The sequence below is a fragment of the Harpia harpyja genome, chromosome Z (assembly GCF_026419915.1).
Source record: "Harpia harpyja isolate bHarHar1 chromosome Z, bHarHar1 primary haplotype, whole genome shotgun sequence".
NCBI classification, from domain to species: Eukaryota; Metazoa; Chordata; class Aves; order Accipitriformes; family Accipitridae; genus Harpia; species Harpia harpyja.
In genome coordinates, this window is record NC_068969.1 from 18,725,575 (window position 1) to 18,742,705 (window position 17,131).

General features: G+C 39.4%; 1 protein-coding gene across 1 annotated transcript in view; it reads left to right on the plus strand.

Annotated features, from left to right (window-relative positions):
* Window positions 1-17,131, plus strand: part of TAFA1 (TAFA chemokine like family member 1) — a 237,937-nt gene that overhangs the window by 175,427 nt on the left and 45,379 nt on the right. Inside the window, exon 3 of the mRNA XM_052778713.1 lies at window positions 12,541-12,681. Coding sequence (XP_052634673.1) covers window positions 12,541-12,681 — 141 coding nt within the window. The remainder of the gene's footprint in view (window positions 1-12,540; window positions 12,682-17,131) is intronic.

Genomic DNA, 17,131 nt, shown 5'->3' on the forward strand with positions numbered 1-17,131 from the left:
TGACATCTGTAAACATAGAACAGGGAATAGTTGTGTTCAGTTGGTCATAGCATTACAATTAGGGTTAATGAGGAAAACTGAGCAAAAGAAAACACAGAACATTTTTTTGCTGTTCAGCCCAATGGTAGGTCACATTAAACGCTAGAATGGTATCTTCAAGGGATCCCCTGTTGCACCAGCAGAAGCCCAATTGCTTAAATAATGTGAAAATAAATTGAGCAAGATGCTCATGAGTGTGTGGAGGGAAACATTTTGATACTGGGAAAGGACTAGGCAAGATGACCTCTTCTGCTTCTAATTTCCAGCACTCTATTAGAAAGACTTGGCAGAGATGTCCTATTTCTAGTTTGCAGGCATTTCTCATTTTTTTTATTTGTAATGAGAGCCCAGTTTATATTCAACATTCTCCAAAACTTTCAAGATTGGAAATTCAAGTAGCTGAACTAAGGGTTCAGAGCATTAGGGTGCTTTCTCTGGTGGGGCTGACCTGGAGCTGCATACCCTAGATGCACATGAACCCCATGGGATGGCAGTTAAGCCTGAGCTATCTGAAGCAAAACATTTGGGGTTGAATGTAATGGGTTTTTTCCAACTAGATCAGAAGTGGGCAAAGCTGGACGTGCATCAGGACAAGTCTAAGAAGAATCGTGGGCAGGAGAACCATTTGTGTGCAGTGCTGCAATTAGCACAGCATCTGCAGCATAGCAGACTAGCTGCTTTTCCTTAGGAAGCTGCAGTACATGCATAAGGACACGTGCATATATCTTTTTTTGTTTTGCGTGATTGCCTTGAAATATGTTGCTTGGTTTATTTTGGACTAAAAGTTAAGTTGTTTGTTTTTTTTTTAATGTAAAATGGCTCCTTTGTGGCCGTAAGAGACATACTTCAAATATTTCCTATTTCTTTCTCTGACTGGACTTCAGCTTTCGAGATACTTTCCCCTTTTTGATAAGGATGTGAGTACGGCATAAAGTTTCTTGGCTGTAGTACTATGTAGGAAAGAAACTGGAAATCATTTGCTAAAAGTAGTTATATGAATTATGACTCCCCCAACACATAGGAATTTTATCTTGAATTGAAATGTATTGATGTTTGCCAATGAAATGTCAATCTTTTTTACCAAAAACGTTTTAGTTTAAAAAAAAAATTGTTTAAAAAGCAATTTTTAATTAAAAAAAGACAATTCCAAATTCTCAGATATAGTATTTGGATGAATACTGATCATTACCAAGAGTAAACAGGAGAGAGAAAAATGCATTTTCTGCCTGGCCTCTTTGCTTCTCCTAACTGCAGAACTCCCTGCACACTGCTACTGTTTAACTAATAAAAAATAAATTAATACGAATTTCAAGCCAATGCTGTAATGTATCACACATTGCTTTCAAAGTAGGAAATTATTTGCTCACTAGACTTCATGTATTTCCACTCAAGTATGCAGCCCTTTTTATTCATATTATAAGGGAACAGAGTGAACTGAATTGCACATGTATTCAAAGAAGCAGTACAAATCTGAACAGGAGCCAGATGATCAATTATTAGGAGGTAGTACTGCATTGTGTTGTTCACCAGGAGCTTCAAGAGAGAAAAGAAAGAAATTGTCAAAGACAGAAACATTCAATGCAGTTACAAAAAGGTAAAAAGAGGGAGAAAAGACAGGGGGGAACTAGAATATATCAGGTTTAGAATTGTGTGATGAGAGCTGGAGCGGAAAGACAGAGCAAATCAAGGTGACAGGAAATAAAATATTGCTCATCAACAGAAACAGAGAGGAGAGAGACATCAAAACATGGAGACTCATGCAAAAAAAAGGCAGCTCAGTATAGTGACTGTGGGAAAATGGTTTAAAATAGTTTGGAAAAAGAGAAAATCAGTCAGACTTGTTTTGTTTGAGATGAATGTCACCGAAACAAAACAAAAAGAAGAAAATAAGAGGAACCAAAAGTTAGCATGAAATAAATTATTGCCACTGTCCTCTCCCTTAAAATTTTGGTGAGGAGGAGGCAACCACCCTTCCACTAAGGCTTCCTGTAGAAGTGGCCACAGTGAAGAGTTACATTTTGAGAACAGTAGGGTCTGAATCCCATGTCATCCTCTGCTTCCCTCCCTCTTCCTCAGATGTAGTTTGGTCCTGACCAGTAGTAAACCAGCTTAATCACGCTTAGGTCTGGATGAAATAGGTTATTTTGAGAGAGAATTTTAACTCGTTGATTTATAACAGTACAGTTATAGTAGTCTGCAAATTAAAATATTGCTGTTCGCATACCCAGTCTGTAACATTTACTGAAGTGTTTGACTGCGCTTGAAGCTAAATAAGGTTCAGTAATGTGTGTGCTATAAATTCCTTAGGCTGGAGACTACCAGGTTCTTCTGCTATGGATAATGTATGCGGTGTAAAACGCTTTCCATGTAAAACCAACTGATTGCTTCTGTTCCTTTGGTTCCATCCTCTGTCTTTCTGTGCCACTGTACAGTCAGTTCCTGGCAAAGGTATCATTTTCTACTCAAATATAGGACCAGCTGCTGGTGGTCACCGTGTGAATGACTTAAGGAATATATGGGGTGGGATAATGTGCATGCTTGTCCACTGAAAAATGACTGAGAAATGATTGCTTGACATTGCTTAGCTGCAGTAGAGTATAGAATTTACTGCTGCTGCTCATGGCACACAGCACCTATATAGTGACATTTTCATTACATATGCTGTAACTTATGGTCCTTTGTTTTCCTTTTCATGGATTTTGTAACACGTGGTCAACTCCATTGGCGAAAACGTTACTGCCACTATAGCAAGACAACCCATCTGTAAGAGATCCCATTTAAAACATCTACACTTTGATCCCACCCTAACATCTCAGTTTTATACATTGGCCAAATTCTTTTAGTCCCATTCCTCCTTGTTATTTTATTTATTGCTATTCTTTGGAAGATTAATGCAGCTTCTGCACTGGTTATAATTCTGTGTATCAGCCTGTCTATAGTATCTCTGCAATCCTAGCTCTTCATCACTGTACATTTTTTATGGATCACATTACTTTCACCACCCCTTATCTAACTACTTCATAAAAACCACCTCACACATTTATAAAGCATGACAAGAGCATTACCATAAACTATGTTACTCTGTTCAGTAAACACATTATAGACTCTCCATAGGCTAATCACCTTAGTGGATAAAATTATCTGGGGATGAATTTATCTGCAGTGATCATATCAAAAGACAAACTGTATAGAACAGCATTGTTCTGCTTTTCCACAAGAGTGTAGGATCCCTGCATCATTTTGTCTCGACTGAAAGACGGAATTTTAAAGTTGGTTATTGCTGATCTTCTTTGTAATCAGTAGATTTATTTATGGATATTTAACAGAAATCCTAAAAGTGACAGATTTTTGTGTATAATATGAAACGATAAAGGATATGTTATGAGTTTAATAAGCAATTTTGGGTCTCTTTTGAGGTTGATGGGAAAAGTGTAATATAGTTTCCCAATCTGGAGAGTAGGCTGAAGATAAAGTCATGTAATAAAAGGATTAGGCGGTTTTAGAGATCTGGAAACATCAAGGTGCTCAGGGAAAGCCTGTTGGGCAAGAGCGAGACTCTGGCAGGACCAAACAGTGCTCACATGGTTGACATAGAATAATTTCTAAATCCTTTCTTAGCAATGACTTCTCATGCACACTTCTATATTCATTTCTCATCAGCAGCTGTGCCTAAATCACATATTTCTTATCAGCCTAATTATTCCATCTGAAAAGAGAGTTATCCTATCTTTCTTTCATTGTGTGTCTTTTCTAAGACTCATTTAACTTAATATCCATTCTCTGGATGCCTTTTGCTGGCAGCATTTAGAAGAATAACATTTTGAGGCCCCAAAACCAATATTCTGTCGTTAACCAAAATTTTGTTGTTAGGGTATTTTCAAGCCTAATTCCACTTTGGATTTTCACTGTGCTCTGGCAAGGAACTGGAGATGCCAATATTGGAAATGTTCGTTTCTGTTCAGCAGCAGAAATGTTCATTTCTCCACAGCTGTGTTACCTAGAAAATTTGTTCTGGGGAAGAATTGTGCAGCTGCAAAGCAATGATCAGAATAGCACAGTGGGTCTTTTTAATCTCTAGTTTTATACTGCTGCCTGCAGTTTAAGTTATAGGAGGAGCACTGCTTGAATGCTGGCATATTAAATCTATTTTGCCCAAACTGTTTTTTTTTAATACTCTCTGATATACCAAATATTAAATTTTCCAAGCCACCCAAGTGACTAAGGGCAAGATTTTTTTAAAGATACTTCCAGAATTTATGCCTAACCTTACTAGGCCTGCATCATTTAGACCAAGAAATCCCATTTACAAGTGATATAGACCTTTAGGAGTGTCATATCTCACTGGAAGTCAATGAAATTTAGAGTCATAATGTCTATTACTTTTTGATATGGAACTTAAGCTGCCTCTCAAAAATTACATTCTTCTCTTTCTGAATTTTCAAAGACCTGCCTCTTCATATACATCTCTTAATGGCATTCCAGAGCTGTAAATCCCACTAAAACATCTCATTTCTAACCTCCATTTCTCAAAGTTTCTGTAAGTTGATCTCCCTTTGAAGTAAAAAAAATCTCATTAAAAGACTGAAGAACCCCACTAAGAGAACATTGGATTCTTGGCTGCCTCGTGGGTTACATATCTGCTTTTTGTAGTTCATCAGTACAAGAATGCTAATAGTACCTATTACAATTCACTTTCAATACTCCCTCTGACAAAAAAGCAATCAAACATATGGGGTATGTGTATGGTCCTCTGCAGGCAGCTCTGCCTGATTGCTTTCACTCTGCTGTCTGTCAGGGACAACATATACACACAATAGGTGAGATTTTCTCATAAACTCTAACATTTTTGTGTATGCGTATACTGTACACGTGCATGCAAAATCGTAATTAAAACTACCCGTAACTCTGCTTCGATAACAGCTACAAGCAAATTCCTCATCAGCATTCCTCTCCAGCCACTCTTGTCCTGTTGTCCTCTTGAATACTTCAGCCGATGCTGGTTATTGCACTGCTATTTGAGATGCAATGTGCCAGAGGCAGTAACTGCTACAAGACTGCCTTGCCTGTTTTTCTGGATACCATTTTTCCTTTGATTCATCTTTAAGAGGTTGTTTTTTTTTTAAATATGCATAAGAATAAGGTCCTGTGCAAATTTCTCAGGAGATCAATTTGCAAGGCTCTTTAGTAGAAAGACCTATTCTCTAGTGTGTATATTGGTTTGATATGGAAATCCATAAGCCTGCCCTAGATCCACCCACATCTCATACACTGATGTGCTCTGAGTTTTCTTTGTGAATTGAAGAGTAGAATCCATACCATTTCTCCTTTACAAAAAATACTTATTTTTAATTTCTGCGAATAAACCAGCTCTCAAGGATCAGAGTCTATTCCGGGTGTAAGTATAAGAATCTGTAAATCTCTTAAATAAAAAGCCTCCTGTGGCTGATGGCAGAGAGCAGTAGTAGAAAATTGTAAAAGACTACAAATCCAGGTGCTAATTAGAGCTTTGCATATCCCTGCTTCCCCTATTATATTGAATGGGAAATAAAATGGAAATGGGGGGAAAAAAAAAAAAGAGTATTCAAATGAAATATTAACATTCTGCTGAATGAAATATTTTAAAGATATTATTTTCCTCTAAAAATTCTTTTGTTATGGATTTTTGTAGAAAAGTTTGACTTCATGAAAATGGCCTTTTCTGTCAAAACTACTCTTAGAAAATTAGCTCATAGCACCGTAAACAACCAGAGATGCCTGTGCTGAATGCACATAGCCCCTCTTAGCTTATGATTTCTGACTCCAGAATCTATCAAAACTTTGGCCTAGTATGAAATTAATTTCCAGCTGTAGCTGACCTGCTTTGTCCAGCAGTTCTTCTCCAGACTCTAACCATGTGTGCAATGGGTCAACACGAACCAAGACAATATTATTGGTCTTACTCAGAACAGGGTCGTTGTATTGGTGGTACAGGAATCGGAGCCTGAACCGAACAGGAATGCTGCACGACCCACCAGGACAGAGTCCTGTGGGCTCTCAGCTGAGCTGTGACTTCAATGAGTACTCTTTTAAGTGACCTAGACATCGGAAGAAGCTCAGTAGGAGTTTGAAATGAACCACAAGGTGCAAATCCACGGGGAACCAAATTTTGCTAGCCACACTCCTTGTGGAACTACTTGTTCTGGTCTTTTGTAAACCAATAGCGTTTTCTTCAGAGGAGGTACCCTGTGTCTCCAGAACCCTTTCATAGCAACAGCATTCGAGAAAATAATATCCCAACCTAAAACTTAATGACCCACAGCGGGAATCACTTATGTTGCTGCTGTTGCATAGAGTCTTCCCAAACTGAAAATAATATATATCCCACATAAGGAACAATGAAAATACTGAATATTAATGAAAATAGAAATATAAATTTAGGAAACAGACCACTGCAGTCTATTCTGATCCACTGGGCAAAAAAAATCCAGTATATAACCAGGAGGCTTGCAGAGCATGTGCAGTGCGTTAGAAATTCCCACAGTTACTGTAACTCCATATATAATGAGTAGCCCATTAATCTATTTGTATCAGTCATCATAATGGGAAAGAATTAAGTAGGGCTTAATGCTATCTTTTTATACTTGGGTCCATTTTTTGATGGTACCTTTGTGTTACTTAAAGTTCATGGGCCAGATTCAGCATTTTTGTAACTTCATTGGAACTGATGGCACTCTGGCAGCTGAGGTGCAGTTAGCCTCGACCTTATGAAACTGAGTAAAAACCCTAAGCCTTGTCTGATTGCTCTGCAGCCATTGTCACTCTCTGTGCGCAGAAATGCATCCTGTAAACTTGATCCTTTTCCTTCTGGAGCAGATACAGAATGTCAGTTGATTATATGTAAAACAAAACTTGGAGTGTAATTGCACTGTGGCTATGAGGAGTGTTTTATTTGTTCACTTATGAAGCGGCTCATGGAGTAGCATGGGACTTTGTTTTTCCATCTGTTACATGTTCCCATCAGAAGCAAAAATGTTATTTTGCAAGTAACATAGTAGTGGTTTATTATTTCTTAAAGTAACATAAAGTATAGTATTTTCCCCTGAGCGCAGTGTAGTCTGTAGTTCTGGCACATTAGCTGGCATAAACATTTTGATTAAAGCTTATGAATGTATTAATTACACCTGGGAAGTTTCCAAAGCTTATTGAAACTGCAAACTCTTCAAACTGCAGCCCCCAAACCTGAATTCTTTTCAGCAAATGTAAAAATGGCTATCACAGAGTTGTTTTTTCTTTCTCTGGGATTTATGTATAAAGACATGAGGTGGCAAGGGTGTAATTTTTTTTACCCATTAGTTTCTGTAAGCACTTTTTCAGAAGGTGTTCAAGTGTCTGAAGAATTTTCACCGTCATGTTGTTAAACATTTGCTGGAAGTCTAAAGAACTTTAATTCTGTCTGAAGTTTTCTCTGATCTCCTACGTCTAGCAACATCTGCATATACTTAAGCATTTATCAGAATAACATATGGGTATATGACCCCAAACAGGATCATAACACTGGAACATAGACTGTCTAGCTGAAGCTGTATAAATAGAGCTATCAAACCCGGTAACGGTCCTAATGAACTGTCTGGAAATGTTGATAAAATTGGTCCATATGATTTCCTTTGTTCATATTCCCATGGTGGATTGCTTATGGTGTAACACAGGGCAGAATTTGACCAGCAAAGCCTATAAAGTTGTTTGGGCATCACTATTTTTTTGCAAGTAACATGAACAAGTTCTTACAACCACCTTCAACTGGATTAGGTTGCGTGGTGCATTGACGATGAGGTAGAAGCAAATGTAACAGAGGATCTGAATTCTAAAATCACTGGGCGTATGACCCCAAAAAGAAAGGCATATCTTATCTATCAACCGTCTGTGGCTCTGCCAAACAACCCAAGAAGTCTCACCTAAGCAGTGCTTTGCTCATGCATTCATGCACACATGCATTCATTATGACTGACCTGCCCTAGGAAGGTCCATTAAGTGGAACTCATTTCAAGCACAGATGGTCCTGAATAGCTTAATGTCTGCCTGGTGGCCAGAATAAGTGAATTCTTGATGGCCTTAGACTTCTGATCACATACATGCAGCCAAGGAGGAAATGAAAACATGTTTATCATTTTGATAAACAACCTCTCTCATTGCTGCAGGATGCTCCATGTAACTCAGCAGAGTCAAATACTATTAAATTGTCATCACTGTCAAAGAGAGAACGTATAAGTTTTGCTACCTGAGTCATAGTTAATGACTTCCACAATGTATAACACAAATCAGTACTGCTGTTTGCCTTTTTTATGTTTGTTTACTGATAAGTTCAGGCTTGGCTAGAATACAGAGGCAAGTTATAATTTTGAAGTGCAAAATATGCTTTTATTATTACCTCTCAGCTAGAGATATAAAACCCAGAGATGACTAGAAGATGGTTTTTTGGCTTCTGCCAGGCATGCACTCAGACCCTATAGGTGATTAGATATTTTAAATCACAGCCAGACATAGTAAGCTCATACTTATGATAAAATATTTAACTCTGCGGTGTGTAAACTCAAGGTGGCTTTACAACAGGGACAAAAATGAATATGATTTCAGGAGTTTAGTGTCCTCCAATTAGAATTAAACCATTTGCAGGAGTGACAAACAGTTGCCCCTCATTTACAGTAAGAATGATGTGTAATTTCTACAGTTTTGTATTTTAAGCCTATGCAGAACAAAGACTTCCAGAAAGCTAGGAAATATGAGCAGAGCTGTAATGCCACAGATAGTTGCCATCTTCAACAGCCCAGAACCCTTCCTGGCAGCCAATTCTGTCCCTCTTGCTTTGGTAGGCATCACATTTCCTTCGTGCAAAATTGAGCGCATCCTGTGAACTGAGCGTTCAGGAAGGATCAGCTGGTTTTACTATCAAATCCTGCTAATGTTTGGTGTGAAGAGGATGTAAGTCATGTTAGGACATTTTCATTCCCCACTGAAGCTTCTTGAAGAAAGAGCAAAGCTATTCCTGATTTGCGAGTTCCTGTTCCTATTCCTATTTCTAATCTTTTTCTGATTTTCTTGGGGCAGGAGGGAATTAAAAAAGCATAAGCTGTGTTTCTTACCAGGTGGATAAAGCAGCCACTTCATGAAATGTAACTGTCAACAAAACATTCAGAAGACACTTACTTAGAGGATTTTAGGGCCCTTTCCTCTCCTTTTAAGATCAATGGCAAATCCCCTATTGACTTGAATGACTTAGATGAGGCTGTTATTGTGGAAAAAAAGCCAGAAGCTACCTTAACTCAATAGACCATAAACTTCCAAAAAAAGACATTTCTGTTCTTCTTGACAAGGATTCAAAATTTTGCTGCACTCACAGCCTATCTGGTTAATAATTCACATTTTTTCAGGACTCCCAGCACTGTAACATCTTGCCAGGTCTTTCCATAATCTAGAAGAACCACTGAGAAAAAAATCACTGGCTCAGTGATCAGAAATCCTCAGATATTGGTATTACAGCTTTTCTTGGCGCTCTCCCTCCGCCCCCCCTAAAAAAAAGAAAGTTGGAAATAAAAAGTAACAATCACAGAATAAAAAGTTACTTCACATATACATCTGATCATGTTAAAATTTTTTCAGTGGAAACCGAAGACTGATTCATCTTCCTCTCCCCATTCTAGCTTGTTTCCTCATTTGTACAGCTGAAATAGAGATTTAAGTTGAACCTCTGCCCTCCCCCCTCTAGTATATTTGTGGTTTATATATTTCTGTGAATAACATAATGAAGAGTTTGCTTTTTCAATGAGGTTTTTTCCTAGCCTCACTGTGTCCATTTGTATTTGTCTGGGTACCTCTATCTATTCCTATTTTGTATATGGCTTTTAAAAAGTCTAACATGTACATGCATGGTTGGTAAAATATATACCAGCAAAACACATTGCGTGCAATGGTATCCAGTAGTCATTCATAGGCTAGTCATGCTTTAATGGAAATATCTAATCCCACATAACAAATTTTCCAGGAAAAGAGGGTGCGTAACATGCAGAACTTTCTCCATGTAAGATGGATTTTTTCTTCTGTGTCAGCACTAAGAAGAGTCTTTTTATTATTGTTGTTATTATTATTATTTGCATGACAGTTATAGACCACGCAGATAAAAGTTCCAATTAATGTACTTAACTGTCTAGTGGTAAAAAAAGTGGTTTTTCATTGCTTTTATAGTTTCATTATATTTTGCCACTCCTAAATAACTATACACTTTGAGTTAAATTCTTTATTGCTGCAGCAACTTGAGCTTCCACATAACAATTAAAGGTGTTATAAAGCTCATCCACCACAACCCATTATTTCAAATAGATAACCAAATAAGCAAGACTAGCTCATGTGGTTATTAGTACTCATACAGCAAATTAATAGAGAAAATTAAGCATTTAGCTTATTCACAGATATTTACCACACAGTCTATGTAGTCTAAAATTAGAAATGCTTATTAGTGCGTACATTATCTTTATTGTTGAGGTTGCAATCAATAAAATCACAAATCTTTCTTCTCTTAGGGCATGACCATAAGATGAATTAAACCAGTGAGAATCTTTTCATTGCTTTCAATACGATTTGGATGAGGGAACAGGGAGTTTATCTGAAGAATTACTTCATAGAAAAATATAAGCATTTGGGACTGAGTTGATTGTCACAATTCCTCTTACTCCTAAGAGACACTTAAAAGACTATTTGTCAGATGATGGCTTTCTGAATTGTTGGGATCTCTCTTCTGTGGCACCTATTGGCTTTCAAAAAGCTTGTGTCAGCAGGCCAAATGTACCTAATAACTAATACATGAAGCAGCATTTCTCTCCAGATGAGTTAAATATTTACTGCAGTTAGTCTTGTCTCATCCCTGCAAACTCATCAGTGCTTAACCCTATGACCGCACAACCTAAGCTCATTTACCCTAATGGACGTTCACAGGTTTTCATCCACTGACTCAGCCTGGAAGGTCAGTGGTTTGAAAATTTAATATTACAAAACAATTCCACACTTTGTGGAGTCCCTGTTCATTGACAGCTGTCGCACCACTTAAAACTGCGGGTACACCTTATGACACGCCACCATATGACCTTAACAACATATAGTCAAGGAAGATTCCTCCCTGCCCACCTACCCCAGTGCTTCACTGCAGAAATGTCACGTATGTAGAATCACCAGCTAAGAGGGAGATGCCACTGGACTCCCAGACCTCTTCCAAAATCCGTTGTTCACAGCCAGACGTGGATCAGCATCTCCACACTGCTTATTCTCCAACCTGGCTGCAGGGTTACCGTAGTGTTCAAAAGCTCTCAAAAGTTGTTTCAAAAAGAGTGAAAGGCAAAGACAGGAATAATGCTTTTTATGCTATAGTAAAAGCAATGTACAGTTAGCATTTCACAGTGGCATAAAGTAATAATGCTTTTCTAGAAAACCTTCTTACGCATCCTGCTCTTTAGTAGTCTGTGCATGATGTTTCATACTAAGTTTAAACAAATCCTGCCAAATTTATGCTGCAATTTCATAAAGAAGCCAAATATCTGTAGGGAGCAGACTGGCACTATTAAATACTTGGTGATTATGAGCTAAATACAATCTGAACTGAGGAATCGAGAAATTACTTGGGCAGTGCATTAGCCCACTGTGGTGTCTCATCTCCTCGCACTGCACTGCTAAGGTGAATGGGAATAACACACTTGACACTTTCTTTCTGGGCGTAGCATATGCCGCAAACACCAAGTATTCATAAACCCTAAGCCACCGTCTATCTGTCGATCACTCCTTTGCGTTCTCCACCTAATAAAACTATTGCAAATGTTCGTAAGGAACAGTTAGGGAGAAGACAAATTAAGGCTGGTGATCTTGTACGCAACGGGAATGTTTCCTGCCTTAAAACTGTCAATTTAGTGAGTGGGGTAGCAAAGGGAAGTGCTGTTGGACCGTCCTGTAATTTGAAGAGGCTGATTGTCATTCCCTAAGGGCTGAGTACTGTCATAGAATCAAATATTTGGAGAAAAAGGTTATTTCTAGATGGATTTCCTTAGCCCCTGTCCTTGTACGAGAGAGTATTTGGGGAAAGAAGCCTCCAATATGACTAACATAAAATCAGCCAACAGTTGTTGCACATTTACTGTAGTGTGTTACCTACGTTTCTTCAGGCCCAGACCCTGACGCAGTCATTTTTAGGCCAAAAATTCTGCTGATGTCAGAGAAGCTTCTAATATAAGACAGGCAAGCTAGATGTACTGTAAAGGGGCATTTATCTACATTTCCTATTAAAACTGAAGTATAGCAGCACCTGGCTTATTCAGGAGCACGCATAATGGGAGAAATAGCGTTGTAATCCCACCTGTATAGAAACCGTGCAGAGACGCAGACAGAAGCACGCCTGGGTGCTTTGATTAGCCACTGCTGCTCTTCCTAATCAGAGTGTCAATATTCTCTTTTTCTTTTTTCTTTTTTTTCTTTTTTCTTTTTTGCCAGAAGGAGGAACGTGTGAAGTTATAGCAGCACACAGATGCTGTAATAAGAATCGAATTGAGGAAAGATCACAAACAGTAAAATGCTCCTGTCTACCTGGGAAAGTGGCTGGGACTACAAGAAACAGACCTTCCTGTGTTGATGGCAAGTAGCTCCTCCTGTATATATGTCTCTGTTTGTGTACCATCCAGTAAATAGCTTTAAATCTATAGATTATGCATAGGAACTTTGTTGTATTCTCTATTTAACAAAACGGAAAAATCTATAAGCATAAGCATACATTTACACCACCTTGTCTGCTACTTTAGTGCATGGTTCTGTGCACTTGTGTCAAGTTAAAATTTACTCGCAAAAATGAGAGTATAGCATTTGGTACAGGCATTTAGATAAGAACAACAGATTCTGTGGCAGGATCAAGCCCTTAATAAATAACTGGACAAAATTAACCCTTGTGTCATTTCACAGGTCCCCCCGGTGCCACATTAGCTTTGATTCATAAATATTTCAAAGGACAACAGCCATTCATTTTGATTTAATTAGCCATTTGAAAAGTCAGTGGCAAAAAAGATAAATAAATGAATCGTGTAGTCTTGTCCTGTAACAAACATTACAGAAAGCTAGGAAAAAACCTTCTCTTTCAAAATCACTGGTGGCGTTTCTTGTCGTGGGGATTTTTTTGCTGAAGGAAAAACACCATGTTATTTGTGTGGGTTTCATGTCAGGTCTAGGTCCGCAGCATGTATTCCTCTGGGGGCTCCCCTGCCACCGTTGCAAGGTGAAACCATGCAGCAAGTGGGGAGAGAACCATGGCTTGGAAGTGCTTAGCAAAACATAAATTGCCTAAGAAGACAGGGAGTAAGTGCTACTAATTCCATTAGCTACCCTTCCCAAACAAGCCGCTCTGTGTTGCAGAATCCCTCTGTGCAGCAGCTTTGTGAAACGGAGTATCTCATAAAAATTCCTGGTTATTCTTTATGACAAACACCTGGTGCCATTGTTTATACCACCCCACAGCCCAAAGGTGTTTCAAAGAGCCAGGGGTTGTTTTGGCTAGAGTCAAGGTGGGCTCTGCCCTGGGGTCTCCTCATCCTTCCCATGGCTGGACTTCCAGGGCTGACGGAGTAGCTGCAGGTTTTGGAAGCACCCAACGTTTTCTCTTTGGGTCTGTCGTTTGGCATTCAGCTTCCCTCCAAGTGAGTGAGAGCGGGGAGTTATGCAAGCAAACACTGCAAAAAATGGTTTCTTCTGGGTACTTTTCCTCAATCACATGCTGCAAAGGCACTAGCAGGGGAGCAGGGGCTGGTCCAGTTGCAGCCCAGAGTTAGACAGGAGTATTGGTGGGTGTTGCGGACTGGAGGATTGTGTAGACAAAGCTCTGAGGCTTGCACATTCAACACCAAAAAGATGAGAGATGGGGGATGCCTTGGAGGGGTGAGAACCTCATGTTTTCTCAGCAAGTATTTGCGGTGTGTATGTACCCGGTTTATACATTAAAGATAGAAAGAAAATGTTTTATTATTTCAAAAACACTTTCAAATTTTTAAATTATGAGACAGTATTTCATAGCTTGTTGGACTGGGAATGCAGTTCACCTTCTGAACTCGTGACTCAAAACACGTTATGAATGCACCTGTGAATGATTACATTTTAATCCACATTCTGTCATTCTGTTATTGCTTAATTACCCCGATAAAAAGAAGCTTTCCTTTTTCTGTTAAGCACACTCATAAAACTGTAGGTGAAACCTACAGCTGGTCTTAACCAAAGATCAGCTGTACAAGCCTTGAACAATTTCATGTTCTTCAGCAGGTTGTGAAAAACAGAGGCACTGGACAGAGCAGAGAGACACCATTAATTCAGATCTCATAATTCAGTTCGGAGAAGAGGAGCTCAAAGAATGCTGTGTTAAGAAAAAAAGTTGGGTGCAGGTGTGGACTGAAGCCTAATTGCTCTGTCAGGATTACAATAAAAAGAAATGTTATTGTCTGGAATTTTGAAAGGAGTAAGGATAAAACAATGGCTAATATAAAAGTGTAAAGCTAGTCCCATTGAAGTCACTGGTAAGACTCACAGTGCCTTCAAAGTCAGCAAACGCGAACTACAAAGGAATGTCTTCCCCTTTCAAGTTTAGTTGTTGTAGTCAGCCCATAGCTTCTTTTGTAGATGGCTGGTGAACGGTTCAAAAGCCCAATATGCTGCTCGTAAAAATTAATAGAAGGGGCATTTTCTTTGGCCTTTGTTTTATCCCAGACTTTGCTTTGTGACTTTTGACATACTGACCTGTTTTAAGTCAAAATTTTGACCTATTTAGTGGTTCTGTTCTTGCTAACACAAACTCCCCAAACTTCCCATGGGAGTCCCATTGACGTCAATACTTTAACTCACACAAAGCTTTGGGATTTGCTGTTTCTTTTGTACATGAGGACATTTCAGAAGGTCATCTGTAACTTTTTACCTTCTTTACCTACCATATTGAAGGGATTAAGACCATTTAATCTCACACTGTATACGATTTCAAGCTTGCTTGGGTCCATTAATTAAAAATCCATGGGTGTTCAGGTACAGCAGTATATTCACACCCAAACAGACTGATCACCTTTGAGAGGTGACAAGGACTGAGACATCCCATGTAAGCAGTTTGACTCTCATCTGTGGTTGACTACTGCCTCGACCCTTCCCCACCTCATGGCTATTTAGTAGTGTGTATAAAACAAGCTGAACCTCAGCATTGCTCTGTTTATAGCATTGGCCAAACTGTGACTTAATGGGATCAGAATAGAGCTTTTGGTGTTTCTCAGTCCAAATTCATCAGAAAACACCTCATCAAGGTTGATGCTTTGCCAGTTTGAGTTCACATTACAGAGAAGAGATTGCACTGCCTTCTACCAGCCATTGCTCCACGACACAACTGGGCTGCATGGGTGGGACTGTGTGGAGAGCTAGCTTTGTTTTCTGTTTAAGACAGAATACAATTATACATAGGAGTCAGCTTAACCTTTTTAATAAGTATCAGGGGTGATAAATGGTCCTTTTGTCCTCTTGTTGTGAGAGCTCATCAAGGGTAGCACACCATCATAGCACATAGGACTCACGTATGCAGTCCTCCTCCTGAATGAGCTGAAATTCAGGCTGAGTATGTGTTATCTGTTCTATGAGGGGCAGCAAGTTGCCGTGTATTCCCAAGCATCACTTTCTGCCAAGTCCAGCAAACTTTTTCTTTGGGGCCTCATCTTAAAGAAGTATACTGAGGCCAGGCTGTGGCAGCCTCAGAAGTTATAAATTATTCCTTGCCGTTCATTCAGTAGACACTGTCCCAAAACCTGCCTCAGTCACCAATGAATTATGTAGTAGCAACAGTGAGAGCAAAACAAAAGCCAAACCTTGTCATGAAACAGAGATGCCAGTTTCTGTTTCTTTGCCTCTTCTGTTGCACATTTACTTCCATGATTCCCTTCACTACTTCGAGGTCTTTTTTTCTTTTTTTTGAAGGGTGGTTTCAAATGCTCCTTTCCCTCTCTACAATTTATCTTGCATGCCACTTGGCAGTAGCACATACCATGAGCATCAGTCTGTTCAGCTCTCCGTCACGGCTGTTATTATTTTCTTCATTTGCCCAAATACCTCTCCAGAGCAAGTCCCGAATGGATTTATTTCATTTGTGCTACAGCAGCTTGAGAGGGTCCCTTTTTCTGGGGAAAGCAGTGCCAAGCATGTCCAGGGAGTCCCCAGCCCTCTGCCTCCAGAGCAGAGGGGACCTGTGCAGCTTAGGGTGTTACTGACCCTTGGACACAGTGTGTGCGTTGACTGGCTGAACGTACTTGAGCAACTCCTGTTCTACCGTCCTGCCCGCACACTTCAGAGGTGGCCAGGACCAGCAAAGGGCTTGAATTTGCAGCTCAGACTAGCATGCAGACCCCTCTAGCTTCACACTTTGACGGACCTGCTCTCTCTCATTTTCCCGTTACTACAGGCACTATTTCTGTGATGTGCAGGCTATTCCAGCAAGAGTTTCTTAGCCGTGCTTCTGAATTTGCACCTTCCCTCTCCAATATGCTTGCAAACAGCTTGTCTTCCCCATTTCAGAAGCCCACAAACTTTCCTCCCCCTCCAGTAGGCTCTGTGGGCCTGCGAGGTGTCAGCACAAATAGCTGGGATTTGTCCCCTTGCTAGCTGTCGCGTGGCTAGTACGATTTCTCCTGTGGGTTGAGGTTTTATTCCTTTGTCAACCGATTTCTTCTTTTGGTACTGTGGTTATCTAAGAGAGATGTTCCCAGTAACGTCCTCTGCTTCCTTATAGCAATGCCTCTTGCATCCTCCTGGTAGGGTCAGTGGGGACGTGACGGTTGTCCTTTCAGGTGTCAAGCCCACATCCTTTGGAAAATCTGTTCACCTCTGTAAATAAAGATCAGTCAGTGGCTCCAAAATTTTAGTTGTTTTTTTCTTAAGTTAATTTTCTGTTATTCCACATAAAACTAAAAAAATCCACTAAAACAAAAAACCCCCACCATATATTTCTCTTTTTTTAAATAGATATTTGGTTTTTTAGAATTTTTTCACCATTCCCAGTACATCTTTTACATTAAATGGGACCAAG